The sequence below is a fragment of the Micromesistius poutassou genome, assembly GCF_964030765.1.
Source record: "Micromesistius poutassou genome assembly, chromosome: 11".
In the NCBI taxonomy this organism is placed as follows: domain Eukaryota; kingdom Metazoa; phylum Chordata; class Actinopteri; order Gadiformes; family Gadidae; genus Micromesistius; species Micromesistius poutassou.
In genome coordinates this window covers 5033874-5050531 of record NC_140281.1, presented here as the reverse complement: position 1 = coordinate 5050531, position 16658 = coordinate 5033874, and the positions used below count along the sequence as shown (strand labels likewise).

Below are 16658 nucleotides of genomic sequence, written 5' to 3'. Positions count from 1 at the left end.
TCGCGCAGGAAGTGGCGCGCAGGTCAACTGTTGAATGAGTAACACATCCTGACGTTGTTCTCCGTCCTGAAGCACCTGACCGCCTCTTCTATTACCAATACATTATATTAACAGTTATCATCGCACAACACCGAGGAGCGGCTCAGGACGGCTCGGTGCTCATCACGCCTTTTCATCGGGAGTAACCGTGAGGTAAAGTATGGAGTGCTTTATAGCTATGTGATCATGTTCTGGCGCATCATATCGAGCTCGTTGTGGCGGAAAACACGTCACCTTGCCTTTGTGCAGAGGAGTTTAAGAAGGCAAGTTTCTCTGTCACTAGATGTCCTCATGAAGTCTGGACGCCTGCAGCCCAGCCAGGGGAAGAGGTCCGCCCGGCCCAAGAAGGCCGCCGCTCGGAGGGACTGGGTGGTGAGTGTTAACTACTATCATTAACACTAACTACGTACACATGGGGATGATAGTGAGCCTGCCTGTCCTTTATCGTTGTTGTTGTTACAGAGCACGGTCAACGACCTCTCTGTGCACAAGTCGACGCCAGCCGAACTGGTGAGAAGCTGCACAGACACAATTTTATTACTAGTTCACTCCAGTAAGCAGGCATATAACAACGCACATACTTATACCTGTGTGTGTGTGTGTGTGTGTGTGTGTGTGTGTGTGTGTGTGTGTGTGTGTGTGTGTGTGTGTGTGTGTGTGTGTGTGTGTGTGTGTGTGTGTGTGTGTCTAGGTCCACCGCCATGAGATCCACAAGTCCCACAACTCTGCGGTGGCCCAGTGGGAGCTGAAGGAGAAGAGCATCAGGAGGCACCACAGGGTCCTGGGGACCCCCTCCCCCATGGACCAGGCCAGCCTCAGCATCATCCGGGAGGTGGGGGGACTCCTGGCTCACACCCTATCATGGGCCATAATCATTAGCCGTTTCTCAATACCAAGTACGCAGACTATGTTCTCGCGGACTTGGAAGTACGTACTTGGCAAGTCCGGACTTTCAAGTACAGACTTCCGAGAACACGAGTACGCACCTGCAATTGGAACAGCAGCGGACTCGATGATGCATCCTGGGATATTTAACGGTCCCAAGTCCACACGAGTCACCTCCGATGCATCCTCGGTAGAACGGCCTCATTGAGAACGCATCGAGAACACTTCCGGGTTTTACGACAGTACTCGCGTACTGGAGCAGTGTTTGGGCTACCACTGATGACGTTTATCGAGAACGCAAGTACACGAGTACACACGAGAACGCGAATTGAGAAACGGCTATTGTATTTGATCATTATTAAAGGTCCCATGACGTGCCACCAGGTGTGGTGTGATTAGCAGTAACAAGCCATTTTAAAAATCTGTCATCATGACATCACAGGTGGGCGTGTCCACCTAAATGTGTGACCAGGCCCCCAGAAGCAGTGCCTACTTCCGCAATCCACCAGTGCTCAATGGCCAAGCCTGGTATTGCAGTTTTTAGCGGGCTGTGGACGGGTCCCTCAAATCATGGGGCCCGGAAGTAGTTATCCCCGTTCACTCCAATACAAGCGGGGAACAGGATTGTGTCTCCTCAAATTTGTCTCTGGATATCAATCAAAGGCTCATAATTATCTTCGGACCATGTGCTATTAAAATGTAAGTTTCTCTTTTCAAAACGCCACCTCAAGCGTTTTATTAGCCGGAGAAGGAGGGGTGGGCAGCTGAAAGGAGTCGTAGTGAAACAAATGTTGTTTCAGCCGGGCCTCCGAGAGGGCTCAGTGCGCGTATAGTATCACATATAGTGAATAATCGGGGCGGGGTTAGTAACTTATACTTCCATGGTTGTTAAACAATGTGACTGTGCTCGCTCAGACCTCTCGCTTATGATGCTACAATGCTAACAATGCTAGAGAACGAGAATATTTCTACATCTGGTATGTCATGCACTAGGGCGTGGCTAGGCTCCCATGATGCGGAAGCAATTCTGTCCTTGATGTTGCCCTGCGCTACTGAGCACTTTCCATAGGGATGAATGGGCGCCATGTTTCGATCCGTTGTCCATTCTTTATAGGTCCATGTGTGTGACTAGATGAGTTACGTTTGCTACAGTCCACTGGGTAGGCTGGTAGACCTATCCGTCACACCACACTAGGGGTGTAACGATACACTAAAGTCACGGTTCGGTACGTACCTCGGTTTTTAAGTCACGGTTCGGAATGTATTTCGGTACAGCAGTTTTTATTATTTTATTAAACAATTTGATTTTGATTTGATTTATTAAATTGTATCAAACAAATGCCTTACACAAATGAAAATACATTAATATAAATACAATTGAGGATAAACACAATAAAGTCCAGGACTTATTTCCATTGTGGTCCTCAACACAAAACATCAGGACAAGACAGGACACTAACAGTGTGTGATAATCAATAAAAACATAATTTAAAAAAAAAAGATTTTATTTTCTCGGTACGTACCGAAATGAAACGTGCATCAAACCGTTAGACCCTTACCAAAATATTTTGGTTTGAATACGCGTATCGTTACACCCCTACACCACACCTGGTGGAATGTCATGGTACCTTTTAAGTTTAATTATAAATGGATTGCATTTATATAGTGCTTTCCCAACCAGTTGCCCCCCAAAGAGCTTTCCAGTGTGTGGCTCACATTCACCCATTCATACACACATTTATACACCCATTCATACATACAGCCATTCATACATACACCCATTCATACACACATTCATACATACACCCATTCATACACACATTCATACATAGACCCATTCATACACACATTCATACATACATTCATACATACACCCATTCATACACACATTCATACATACACCCATTCATACACACATTCATACACACATTCATACATACACCCATTCATACATACATTCATACATACACCCATTCATACATACACACATTCATACACACATTCATACATACACCCATTCATACACACATTCATACATACACCCATTCATACATACACACATTCATACATACACACATTCATACACACATTCATACATACACCCATTCATACATACACCCATTCATACACACATTCAGTTAGGATGAGTCTTAATCAGGGACACCTTGACCCTCAGGGAGGGCTGGGGTGACCCCGCTCTACCTGTTGAGCCAGGGTCTCTAGTCTGAGCTGGTTTGGGTTCACCATGTCAGCGGGGCACTGACAGTATGGTCAACATGTTGTTCACCATGTCAGCAGGCCTTTACCTGGGGCACTGACAGTATGGTCAACATGTTGTTCACCATGTCAGCAGGCCTTTACCTGGGGCACTGACAGTATGGTCAACATGTTGTTCACCATGTCAGCAGGCCTTTACCTGGGGCACTGACAGTATGGTCAACATGTTGTTCACCATGTCAGCAGGCCTTTACCTGGGGCACTGACAGTATGGTCAACATGTTGTTCATGTTAATGTGGTGAACTATGTCTGAGGTGTAATCAGTGTTCTGTTCTGCAGGTGTTCTCTGACCAGCTCTTGCTCCAGGATGTGTTGGCTCGCTCAGACAGAGCCATGGCTGTGGTCAAGGACCTGTTCGGAGACGCCCCTCGCAGACAGACAGGTAGATACTGACTGTATCCAGACAGACACACACACAGACAGACAGACAGACAGACAGGTAGATACTGACTGTATCCAGACAGACACACAGACAGACACACAGGTAGATACTGACTGTATCCAGACAGACACACAGATAGACACTGACTGTATCCAGACAGACAGACAGGTAGACACTGACTGTATCCACACACAGACAGGTAGAAACTGACTGTATCCAGACAGACACATACAGATACAGACTGCATCCACACAGAAAGACAGACAGGTAGACACTGACTGTATCCAGACAGACGGGTAGATACTAACTGTATCCACACAGACAGATAATGACTGTATCCACACAGACAGGTAGAAACTGACTGTATCCACACAGACACAGACAGATACTGACTGTATCCACAAAGACCGATAATGACTGTATCCACACAGACAGAGAGACATACAGATAGATACTGACTGTATCCCCACACACAGACAGACAGACACAGGTATATACTGACTGTATAACACAGACAGATAGATACTGACTGTATCCACACACACAGACAGACAGACACAGGTATATACTGACTGTATAACACAGAAAGACAGACAGACACACAGGTATCTACTGACTGTATAACACCGACAGACACACACAAACAGGTTTATACTGACTGTATAACACACACAGACACACTGGTATGGTATATTGGAGTCTGGTGGCACCCTAACAAAGTCGCACCCATTTTTTCATCGCTCTGCCGGAGTATTGATTTTTCAGTAGGGGTGTAACGATACGCGTATTCGTACCGACATTTTTCGGTACGGGTCTAACGGTTAGTTGCATGTTTCATTTCTGTACGTACCGGAAAAAAAAGAATAAAGCTTTTATTGATTATCACACACTCTGAGTATCTTGTCTTGTCCTGATGTTTTGTGAGGAGTTGGAAGTAAGTCGTGGACTTTATTGTGTTTTTATCCTCAACTGTATTTGATGTCTTTTCATTTGTGTAAGGCATTTGTTTTATACAATTTCATAAATCAAATCAAAATCAAATTGTTTAATAAAAACTGCTGTACCGAAAAACATACCGAACCATGACTTAAAAACCGGTACGTACCGTATCGTGACTTTTGTGAACCGTTACACCCCTATTTTTCAGTCCTGAAAAAGCTCACTGTGTCGTTCATTTGAAAAGAAGAACTCACTTAAATGAGTTGTAAAAAGTGTGTGGTCTCTTTTCTCTGTAACACCAGGGCCTTTCTCTTCCTCTCCGCTTCCTATATTAAAAATCGACTCCTAAAAATAATAACAGGCTCGTCGTTTGTTAATAAACTTTTTTTTTTTCTAAACTTCCCTTTTCTGGTGACTATCATTCAGAATAGTTTGACTCTTTGTTTGCTCTTATCTGAAATAAGTGCTGCAGTTAGTGATGGGAATTTCGGCTCTTTTTAGTGAGCCGGATCTCTTGGAACCGCTCACCAACAAAAGCTGGCTTTTTCGGCTCCCAAACGGCTCTTCATATTACCGCTTACTGTATACCTTTTATAATGGTGCCATGCCGTAATTCCGACGCTCATTTTGACACGTGCGCGCATGTTGACCTTTGTGTTCTCACACTGATCAAAATGCATCCAAATGCTGCTTCTTTTCCTTGTCTCATTCATCTTGTACTCACACGCTCGCACTCGTCTCTCTCCTCTTTTCCTCCTGTCAGTCACAGGCAGCGAGGGGATTTCGATGCACGTATTGCGCATCGAAATCCCCTGCCCCTCCCTCTCGTGATTAGTTGCTGGCTGCCATGCATGCATAGAATGAATGCATGTAGCAACCGTAGCGTGGGAGAACAAAAAAGACAACGGCTCGCGTTCGGGAGCCGACTCCATCGTTCACTTAAAAGAGCCGGCTCTTTGAGCCAACTCGTTCGCGAGCGACCAATCACTAGCAGCAGTGCAGTTTCATTGAAACTTTGCACAGTAAACAAACCACGTTATTAGTGTGCTCCGGTATTTTGAACATTGAGCCCCTTTCTGGTTTCTCTAGGATGAAATAGAGTGGTTGACACCGAAATTTTAACTATTGATCGTGTCTCGGGTATTTGGCTCATTTCAAATCACCCCTGCCTGCTTCAGAATGGTTGGCTACGGACATTCACAAACCTGTCCTTAAAACAACCCTAAATGTTTGTTTTCAGAAATGTGCAACTCACTGAGTGGTTAGTGGTGTTCGTTGATGTCAAATCAAGTATCGTAGCGAAATACAGTTTCTGTCGTGTTTTATTTGGCATTTTGTAAATCCAATTGAAAGGGAAACGGAAAGGGGGGCTGTTTACATTTGGTTGTAGTCTTTTTGCTCGGTTCTAGTCCTACTGTTGAGACACAGAACCGAGCAAAAAGACTACAACCAAACGTAAACAGCCCCCCTTTCTATTTCCGGTTCCGGTCAACCACTCTATTTCATCCTAGACAAACCAGAAAGGGGGCTCAATGTTCAAAATACCGGAATTGTCCTATTAAGTTGTGTTTCCAGTGAGTGCACTCACACCAGTGCTGCATACAGCCGCTGTATAACTCCCAGCACTGCTCCAAACCTTCATTACCTCCCATGATATTAAACACAGGGGTTTGGGGCTTCCCATTATAATGAAAAGACCTGTTTTGTAATGAGGTGGCTCTGGAAAGGAGCATGGTGCTGCAGCCCCACTAGAAGATGTTTTGGTCCAACCCTCATGCTTTATTTAGGTATTATTATTTGTTTCTACATGGCCCTGATGCAGCCTAACCATGCTGCACATATAGAAGTGTCAGTGTGTCCTGTATGTGATGCACATAAAGTGTTTCATAGTGTCTCTATATGACCACTTGCAGGACACCCCAGGGTGACGATGGCTCCGGACTGTGATTCTGACTCTGAGCTGCCGGTCGTCCGGAGAGCCGACCCCCCCACCCAGCTGTCCCTCCTCAGCCACTCCACGATGACTCAGCAGGTGTGTGTGTGTGTGTGTGTGTGTGTGTGTGTGTGTTCTAGGGAGGAGGGGGGCTTGTTATCCCCATGGTGATGACCCTCTTCATCGCTCTGAAACTCTTTTGATACCGTCGTATTGTGTGCGTCCAATTGGTGTGACAGCAAAGAGTGTACTAAAAGAGTCTCATAACTATCACTATCTCTAAATGATGGTCCTATTTCAGTATGGTGATAAAATGCCATATATTCTATGGTGAGGATTGAATAAGAGGTATTACCACATGAAGAACAGAAAACGATGTTTGATAACTTCCCCTTCAACATACCTTTTCTAACTATATTGAAGTATGCTTTGTCTCCATGTATTTCTCTGTGATTTGTTTATGCCCGTGTCACACTGTCCTGAAATTGACACCAGATAAACACACAAATGTGAAATTTTGAATTTCGCACAAAGATGGCCCCGAACTTGGTCAACAGCCGAAGCAAGTACAATGCCTACAGAAGGTCAAACGATGGCACCCGAACCACACACACGAGACGTCGTATTGAGGGTACGATGCGTTTGAACTAGGTCACGAAGGCGTCACGTGACCTCCCGTTGGTAACACCTTCATATAATCATCTATCTATCTGATATTTAGATATCATCTATCATATCTAAATAATCGATATAATCGATATATAATATATTTGTCGCAGCCGTTCAAATGAGGCTATTGATTTTCTGTTAAAGGTGTCTGACTTGTTTATTTATGAATCATATCCATTTTTTGAGACCCGCACCTGCAAAGTTCAGCACCAGATCCGACCTGTTATCCGTGATCAAAATGAAATCCGCACCAAAACATCGAAAGGATCTACTTTGGGTGGCTTTCACTCGATTTATGCAGTCTTCGGGCAGCGCAGTGTCATCGCTGGAGTCCCTGCTCCACGTCTGACAAATGATCAGCTGTTGGAACCAGACGAGGTCTCTTCGCAGCTGGGAGTCAAGTGTCGTATCGTTGACTAAAACGGACGTTACAGTTTTAGCAACTTTTATGCGGGTACCCGACCCGTTGCAGGACTAATATTATATAATAGCCTACTGTTTATGATGAGACTGCTTTGTTTTTTGCTACCTGTAGGGTCTGTGTGCGGGCTTTGCGCGCAGGTATCTGGTGTGTGTTTGTCAGGTGAAAACTAAACGTCAAGGGAAAGAGGCGGTAGTTGAAAAAAGTATTAACACCGCTTATTAAGTTCACTCGTTGCTTATAATGGTTTATTCGTTTCCCAGTATTTCCTTAATTTAGAGGACAGTTTTGTTCATTTTTTAAATTGTAAAATAAATGCAATCATTTTTTGAAGTCGCAAGTTTTTTTAATTATTGGAAGAGAGTCGAGCTGACCTCGCCTGCTGTACCCACGGTCAAAATAGCTGAGACAATATCTATATAATCATTTTGATATAGGCCAAATAACCAGGAACTTAATTGTGATTAATTGTGATTGAAGCTTTGGGAGTTACACACGCCTCTGCTCTATAGAGTTTCTCAGGACTGACTGAGGAAGATGCTCTGAGGCTGGCCTTTTATATGTCCACGTTACCATGACACATCGAAAACGCTTGAGCTACTCAAATTCGGCTGTCTTCGCCGACACCGTGGTTCCATCTCGATGTCATCGAACTCTAATACGACTGCTACACAACGGCATTGCGAGGGCTTCACGTAGTCGTGGTGCCTTCCTAAGACAATCAGGCAGCTTCTTGTTTCCTTCGCATTGTTTTCGTGAGGCGATGGCGCCGATGATCACACAAACATGACACGACTTGAAAAGATGCCATCACAATGGCCTTACGAAGGGCAAAATGGACACACAAATTCAATACGAAAATGAACCTTCGCAAGGTTCTTTGGCAAATCTTTGGCATGCCAAAGATTTTGGCACCGCTCACGAAGTTGCTGCCGGAGCCCGAGAAACTCCACCGGCGGTCATACGACTGCTTCAGATGCCCTCACGAATGGCCGGATGTTTTTACGATCAGAGCCGAATTTGAACATTTCCTTTATCGTGTGTCCATCAGGTGTCAATTTCGGGACAGTGTGACACGGGCATTAGTATTGCGTTCACCAGATGAAGTAGAGCTCTTTGTTTTTGCTCCATTCCATCTGCAGGCTCTTAATGAGCTGGAAGAGTCTGAGGAAGAGCACAGCGAAGAGGGGACGCCTCCCGCTGCCATCGCTGGTCCAAGACCTAGGTGACGGCTCAGAGGTCCTCAACCAGGGGGTCTGTGTCATTGTGTGGTCTTACACTGGGTGTGAGGGTGGTGTCAAAGACTGACCGCTGGTCTGAGGGTGGTGTCAAAGACTGACCGCTGGTCTGAGGGGGGTGGTAAAGACTGACTGCTGGTCTGAGGGTGGTGGTAAAGACTGACCGCTGGTCTGAGGGGGGTGGTGAAGACTGACCGCTGGTCTGAGGGTTGTGTTTCCTCTGTACATGTTCTGCAGGGCTGACCTGTGCCGGATGAGGACCAGGACGGGGCCGGGTGGAGGGCCCCCACGGCCAATAGCCAAGCCCAGCTCCAGGCCCCGAGGGCTGGGGGCCAGCGGGCAGACTCCCCCCGGGAACCCAGGACCAGCTCCAGACCCAGCAGGTCAGTCTGTATGAAGACCACTGGGTCATTGGTCACAACATGTGGGCCCGAACAGCTTGAGTAGAAACACAGGAAGGATGCTGTGTTTGGTGCGTACTGGTTCATACTGGTTTCATACTGGTTCTTGCAATAGCAAAACTCTTTGGAGAGTAGACTGTCAAACTGTTCTGTCTCCCACTGAAGCCCTCAACGTCACGGTAGCAGTGCAGCGAGTGCGCACCCAAACCAGCCAATCAGAGGCAGGGCAGGAGGCGGGGCCTGGTGTTCACTCTCCAGCACTGAACTCATCAGGTATTGAAGCAGGAAACTGGCTCTGTGGAAGCAAACAGCATTAATAAGAGAGAAGGGGATCTCTAAACAGACAAATCGTTGAAGACCACCTCAGATCCTCATGTCTTCCTGTCTCCAAGGCCGGCCTGGTGCTGCCCCCTGCAGGCAGAGGAAGACCTGTGCCGTGCCGCTCCCCCCTGAGACCCCCAGGCCGCTGGATGGGTCCGCCGTCTCCCTGAGCGGGACCCGGTCCAGCCTGGACCTGCTGCAGGGCATGCTGGGCCGGGTGGAGGAGGACCTGGACTCTATGGGCCTCAAGGAGCCACAGAGGGAGGGCCAGCCCTCCTCTGAGGCCGGACCGCCCCCCAGGACCCAGGGCCTCACAGGCTTCTCCGTGGCGCTGGTCTCCACCCTGAGCCGTCTGGTCCACCATCTCAGACAGGTGAGCCTGCTGCTGTGAGGACCGCTGGGACCGGTCGACCGACCCTTATATCACCACCAGTCCTGGTGGTCTTCTCAGGTCCGGCCCCCAGCCTCTCCACGCCCTGACTGTAGGCACTTCATTGATAAGGTCACAAGGCCTCTGTTGTTCATCAGTACAGAGGTCACCTTTACCATGTCTTCAAACTCCGTATTGATGAAATAAAACGGTCAGCATGCCCATATCTTGTTAAATTTATTGTTTGAAAGACAGATGGACCAAAAAATCCAAAATAATCCATTTGCCTTACTAAATGTAACATTTGGTTTGAACATTCTAACATATTGTACGATTCTGGGACTAAGTATCCACTAACTAATTTAGCTCTCTCTGTGTCTGTCTGTCTTCTTCTCTCTCTCCTACAGAGGGAGGAGGAGGCACAGAGGGAGGTGGTTGAGAGGAGGCGTCTGGAGGAAGAGGTGCTGGATCAGAGGGGGCTGATAGATGCCCTCAGTGCAGAGAGCCTGGTCCTGAGAGAGGAGAGCACCGCCCTGCAGGTGAGGAACAGCATGACACACACACACACACACACACACACACACACACACACACACACACACACACACACACACACACACACACACACACACACACACACACACACACACACACACACACACACACACACACACACACACACACACACACACACACACACACACAGCACCACACCACACCACACACAGCCTTAGCCTACGGGTTCCAAGACATGGTCAGTGCATATCTATGTACCACATGCTGTGTACCTTTTTATGAACTAAGACAGTACTCCGACTGTAAAGTTAGGGGTCTAATGAACATCATAATGATGTGACTCTTGTCTACAACAAGACCTACAGGAATTGGTTTTGGTCCAGGTGAACTCAAGACACATGTTCTGGATCCCCTGGACTTTAGAGCAGTGGTTCCGGAACTTCCTACCGTTAGCTTCAGGTGTAGCGCTAAATTGTAATCAAGGTCTTTCGTGGACCACCTCAAATGCAAAAGGAGCAGAGAGTATGAATGCAGGAGGCCGGTGGGAGACAGGGAAGAGAAGGTCTGCAACGCTGCTCATGCTCCCAGTGGGTTTATCTAACACTAATGAACACAAAGCATCAATGGAAACATTACAATGGAAACGTGAGAATGCACAAGAGAGCATTATCTTAAATCATAACAAGCCATAATACTGTATTTACTGAAACATATTTATAACATTTATTTTCCTGACCAGGTGTGTCTCCTTCAGCGGACCTCTGAGCTGGAGCAGCGGCTGGACAGGGTGGTGCAGGCAATGGGAGGACTGGACCTACTGGGAGGACTCCTGGGTGCTCCTAATGACTCTCTCCCACTCTCCCATAGCCCAGGTCTGAGGGCCCAGAGTGAACCTCTAAATGTATCAAACAGAGATGTAAAAATGCTTGGAGGGTTGAAAGCTTTGGTTTTTAAATCTCTGCTGTTAATCGCTTCTGTCTTCTTCAGTCCATCAACAGGAAACCTGGAGAATGTAGTTTCTGTGGGTTTCAATGCATGTTCTTACTTAACATTCGGCACCCAGAGGTTTAAAGACAACCCAAGGCTGTCAATAATCCACCACCACCGCTGTTCTCTAGTGATCAGCTGGTGAATAGTAGTGAAGTGTCTTCCTGGTGTGCAGTTGGTTGTCATCCCGTGTACAGCTCAACGTGTTAGAAGTGGGCTGTGTGTCTTGTGTTAGCGGTGGGCTGTGTGTCTTGTGTTAGCGGTGGGCTGTGTGTCTTGTGTTAGCGGTGGGCTGTGTGTCTTGTGTTAGCGGTGGGCTGTGTGTCTTGTGTTAGCGGTGGGCTGTGTGTCTTGTGTTAGCGGTGGGCTGTGTGTCTTGTGTTAGCGGTGGGCTGTGTGTCTTGTGTTAGCGGTGGGCCGTGTGTCTTGTGTTAGCGGTGGGCTGTGTGTCTTGTGTTAGCGGTGGGCTGTGTGTCTTGTGTTAGCGGTGGGCTGTGTGTCTTGTGTTCAGACTATGGGAGTGACTCGCTGTATGCCGGGTGCAAGCCCCACCTGACGCAAGGCCCCACCTCCTCTGCGGTCTTGCTCTCCCCTCCCCAGCAGAGAGACCCCCACGGCCCCCCAGGTGAGCTGCTGACAGGAGGTGCTCGCTCACACTCCTACACGCAAGCTAAACGCTAACTGATAACGCCAAACACATCCTCACTTCTGTTCTCCAGAGCGCGGCCCCAGTCCACGCTACGACTGCCCCCACCACGGCGCCCGGGGTCACCGGGAGGTCAACAGCCTCTCGTCCTCCTCCACCCTCCCCCCGGTCCCCATGATCTCTGACCCCGAGGGACGGCCCCCCTTCTCAGAGGAGGCCCTGGTGGTGGAGATCATGAGGCTGAGCCAGCAGAACCAGTGCATCAAGGAGCAGCTCACCCAGGCCAGAGCTGTGGGGCTGGCCCTCGGCCACTCCTCGGACCCCCCCACCGCCACAGCCTCCTCCTATTCCTGGTCCTCCCAGTCCAGAGCTCTGGGGTCGGCCCTCAGCCACTCCCCAGACCCCGCTGCCGCCACAGCCTCCTCCTCCTGCTCCTCCCAGTCCAGGGGCTCCTGTTCCTCTGGCAGCACGGGGCGGGTGGCCCGGGTCAGGAGGGCTGAGTCTGCTGGCCCACAGAGGGAGAACCAGCAGGACCACATGACGGGAGGAGGACCACTCGAGTCTCCAGAGGTACAGTAGACCCAGCAGGTCTCCAGAGGTACAGTAGACCCAGCAGGTCTCCAGTTCCAGAGGTGCAGGTCCACTTAACCTGGGAGGGAGACCCAGGGCTTCCGTCCCCTCAGTAGTAGTTTGATACGGTTCAAGGAAGCTGTGATAAATGCCAGGTATATAGCCTATCAGACACGCAATCAGTGAACTTGCAAATGAGAGCCTGCAGTATGACCAATCGTGTGACATTATTTAACTATCCATCTACAGCAAATACGATCAGACAGATACATTGACACACAAAGCACATTCGTCCAACCCGGCGGATGCTGACAGCCCACAACGAGCCAAACATCACCACGGCGGATGTGCTCTCTCTCGCTCTCGCACGCACACACACAATCACTCCAACTTCTCCAACTCCAAGGCTAGGCTGCTTCACTAAGACCACAACCAACCACAACTAACCATGCAGTAGTGCGAAGCCGGAAAGGACACAGCGCACACTCATCTTATGCACAACAATCAATTCTATCATCAACATTCAGTCACTGCAAAGATTTAAATAGCCTCTTACCTTAAGTTAGAATGGACCCAAAGTGTGTGAGTGATACACTCTGGTTTAGCTTTCGCTTACTATCCGCTTTTAGTATGACTTAACAACATTACGTCCTTCTTCTGTTCGGCACACATGGCTAATTTGCATACGCGCACAGGACTGGCTGGCTCAGCTTGGCAAAAAATATTTATATATAACATTTATCTATATCTGTTTCAATGTTTATTACCAACAAGTAAATTGCACAAACAAAAAAATTATTAACCCTGCAACACAGACTTTAAACTTAAACTCGAATTAACATTTTAATAGTAATATAGCTGCAAGTAGCAATGAAGGGGCCAAGCAGCAATAGGCCAGAGTAGCCACGGCAACAAGATTTCAGACACATGGCCGTCAGCACAAGTTTCACATAAAAAAATATTGGATTTGTGGCCTGCGAAAATGTACGATGTGATTTTGACCACTTTCAAAATGGCGGCCAAATTCAGATGTTTTTGTGAGTTATCGTTTAGAAGCTGTATGGGGAGGTCTGACAGTATGACCAGACATTGAAAATAAGTTTTGAAATCCACACATGTGAAGTGAAAGCAGCGCCTCCCAGAGGTCAAAGGTCACCATTTTTTTGGTATCCCCAGGATGATGTCATGAATCTAAGTAGGTCATGTTTGGTTATGATATGTTAAAGGGTAGCTGAGAAATGGGTTTACTTCCTGTTTTGTGGCCTCGCTGTCGTATTTGGATGGCTGATACTGCCAAATGGTTTTGAATTTGAAAAAGCTGTTTGACACATTTGTTCAGCTTGGTCTGAAGATCATATATGCCAAGTTTCATGAAGATTGGACAGAATATGTGGCCTTTGGAAATGTACAATTCATTTTGACATCTTTCAAAATAGCAGCCAAATTCTGATGTAAAAAATTGTTTTGGAGCTATTTGGGGAGGTCTGGCAATATCACCTGACATTGAAAAATAAGTTTGCAATCCACTTATGTGAAGAGATTACCCTGGAAATCCAGGGTTCTCGTGAGAGCTCAATTTGAATTTGCTCAGCGAGTCACTCTGGGAACGAGCAATATACTCACTCCCTGATTCCCCTGGCCCAGAACATTAACCAATCACATCGGTGTATCTGATATAGGTGGGCCAAAAACGTTGCTGTTTGACCGACCGGATACAGCAAGAGTCTTATCTAACTATCTTGGTCGTAGTGTTATCCAATTGCGTGCAGTGATATTTTCAAATGCATGCTTGGTGCCCCTTGAGTTGGGCCATTTTCATTACTCGTTGCCAGACCCTACAGCTTTCTAGATGTGGATGTGGATTTCCAGGCTATAAAGAGATAGGAGTTAAAACACATTTTCGATAATTGCACCGCCCCCTAGATGTCAAAGGTCACCAAATGTTTTGGGTGTCCCCAGGATGATGTCATGACTCTATATACCAAGTTTGGTTAAGGGTATGCTATATGTTAAAGGGTTGCTGAGAAATGGGCTTACTTAATGTTTGGCGACTTAGCCATCAAGTTTGATTGGTTGTCACGGCCAAACGTTTTTGAATTTCAAGAAGCTGTTGAATGCATTTGTTTGTTATGGTCTGAAGATCATCTGGGCGACGTTTCGAGACGATTAGACAAAACTTGTGACAAAAGAGGCCTTTTAAAGGTTTTTGATCAAATCCAACATGGCGGAAAATCCAATATGGTGGAAAATGACGTCATAGGATGTGTTTAACTCGGCTTGGCCCAAGGGTTCCAAAGATACCTCATTTGTGAAAAACAGATAAACGGGTCAAAAGTTAATAATATTAATGCATGTCCAACTTAGACCTGTTGGTGGAGCTAGAGCTCTTGACCTAGAGTTGCCTACACAGTATCACCACTTGGACCCAAGTAACGTGTGGTCTGCTGTTAAATTATTACAACATTGGGGAATTATTACATTATCAGGTTCTGCGAAATGAAGGCTAACCAGATAATGTAATAACCTCACGTTAATGTTACACTTTATTACATTATTGGTACAGAGATTATTACATTATTGGGAAATGCACTTTATTACATTATCGGAGACGGGAAGTTATTACATTATCATGTTTTATTACATTTTCAATGGACTCAAGTGCAGATTTTTATTACATTATTGGGGTTATTACATTATCAGGTTCTACACCCCCCCCCCCTCCCGAGTAGCCCAGTCTGCTGTGATTGGTCAGCACAGCAGACTTCTGATTGGTCGAACGCTTTGCGTGTGTGTCTACAAATTCACACCCCCGAGAAGTTGTAAACATTGCGGGTAGCAGGGAGGCGCAGCTTCTGTACTTCAACACCGCCCACTGCACAGTCTGACGTCACAATGTTACGAAAGTAAAGTTTGAGCGAAAACGAGCTGTTTCACGCTGTTTCACTGAGGGGTGTTCTCTGTGGGCCGAATACTCCCCCTGGCCCAGACGTAACAGTCTAAAGCAAAGGGAAAAGTCAAAAAGCATGACATCACCGCTTTAAATAATAGCACCAGAGAGGGAGTGGTGTTATCTGAATATCATCCATGGTGTACTAGTGAATACCAGCTGTTACGGGTCATAGGTAAGAGTCCAGAGGGGCTGACCCAGCAGGGAGGAGTGTATTGATTGGATCGAGTGGGAACGGATACTAGAAAATGTGTTTTCTGTTAAAATGGGACCCATGTTACTGACCCAACACTTTATATCAGTGATATGGAATATGTAACTATTTAAAACTTTTTACCAATAATATCGTCTACAGTACTCTCCTCAGCCTGATGGTGATCCTCCCTCAGGCTGTCGGCTGGGAGGAGGGCAAGCTGGCTTTGTGTTGTGTGGCAGACTGACTCTCATAAGTCTGTGTACCGCTCTCAGGAGGAGGGCTTGGAGAGGAGAGGCAGGTTGGCTTTGTGTTGTGTTGCAGACTGACTGTCATAAGGACTGTGTTCGTGTTGCCAGATTGGGTGGGAAATCTAGCCCAATCTGGCAACACTGTCTGTGTTCCTCTCAGGAGGACTGTGGAAGGAGAGGCGTGTCTGTGTTGTTGCTCGGTGTTGTGTTGCAGACTGACTCTCATAAGAACTGTGTTCCTCTCTCAGGAGGGGGTCGGTGACGGCTGGTTCGCCTTGTCCTCTCACCTTCACTAGAGGAGGAGCCGTGCTGTTATCCAGGGACTGTAGGTGTTTGAGTGCTATATGCTATGATTCCTCATCCATAGATCTATGCAGTTTCTCTCTGTATTTTAAAACAAATAAATGTAATGAGGTTTTTTTCAAAAGCTAAATGTGTGTTGAGTTTTAATTGAACTTCCAGTTTACCGATGTTAGTCAATCTAAAGTCCTGTTGGGAAAACAAAGGTTTCCTGTGAGCTATAACAACAGTTGCAAATTGTATGAAAAGGAGCCCCGAAGTGTTTCCATGGGTTACTGAACATCATCCGTGTGTGTGTGTGTGTGTGTGTGTGTGTGGTAGCAGCGGTGTATTTATTAAGAAACCATGTCTCTGTCAGATGTGCTGTCAGAA

At 46.9% G+C, this 16658-nt stretch overlaps 1 protein-coding gene across 1 annotated transcript; it reads left to right on the top strand.

The window, feature by feature from the left end:
- Nucleotides 1-112: 112 nt before the first annotated feature.
- On the top strand, nt 113-16282 carry spice1 (spindle and centriole associated protein 1; the record flags this gene model as incomplete). Its single annotated transcript, XM_084474846.1, has 16 exons — nt 113-192; nt 323-411; nt 502-549; nt 731-871; nt 3482-3584; nt 6437-6555; nt 8689-8771; nt 9022-9167; nt 9351-9458; nt 9578-9879; nt 10284-10415; nt 11132-11264; nt 11891-12004; nt 12099-12595; nt 16011-16036; nt 16201-16282. Exons 2-16 carry the CDS (start codon nt 331-333, stop codon nt 16280-16282), a joined length of 2115 nt encoding a protein of 704 aa, XP_084330972.1. The 5' UTR covers nt 113-192; nt 323-330.
- Nucleotides 16283-16658: the final 376 nt, after the last annotated feature.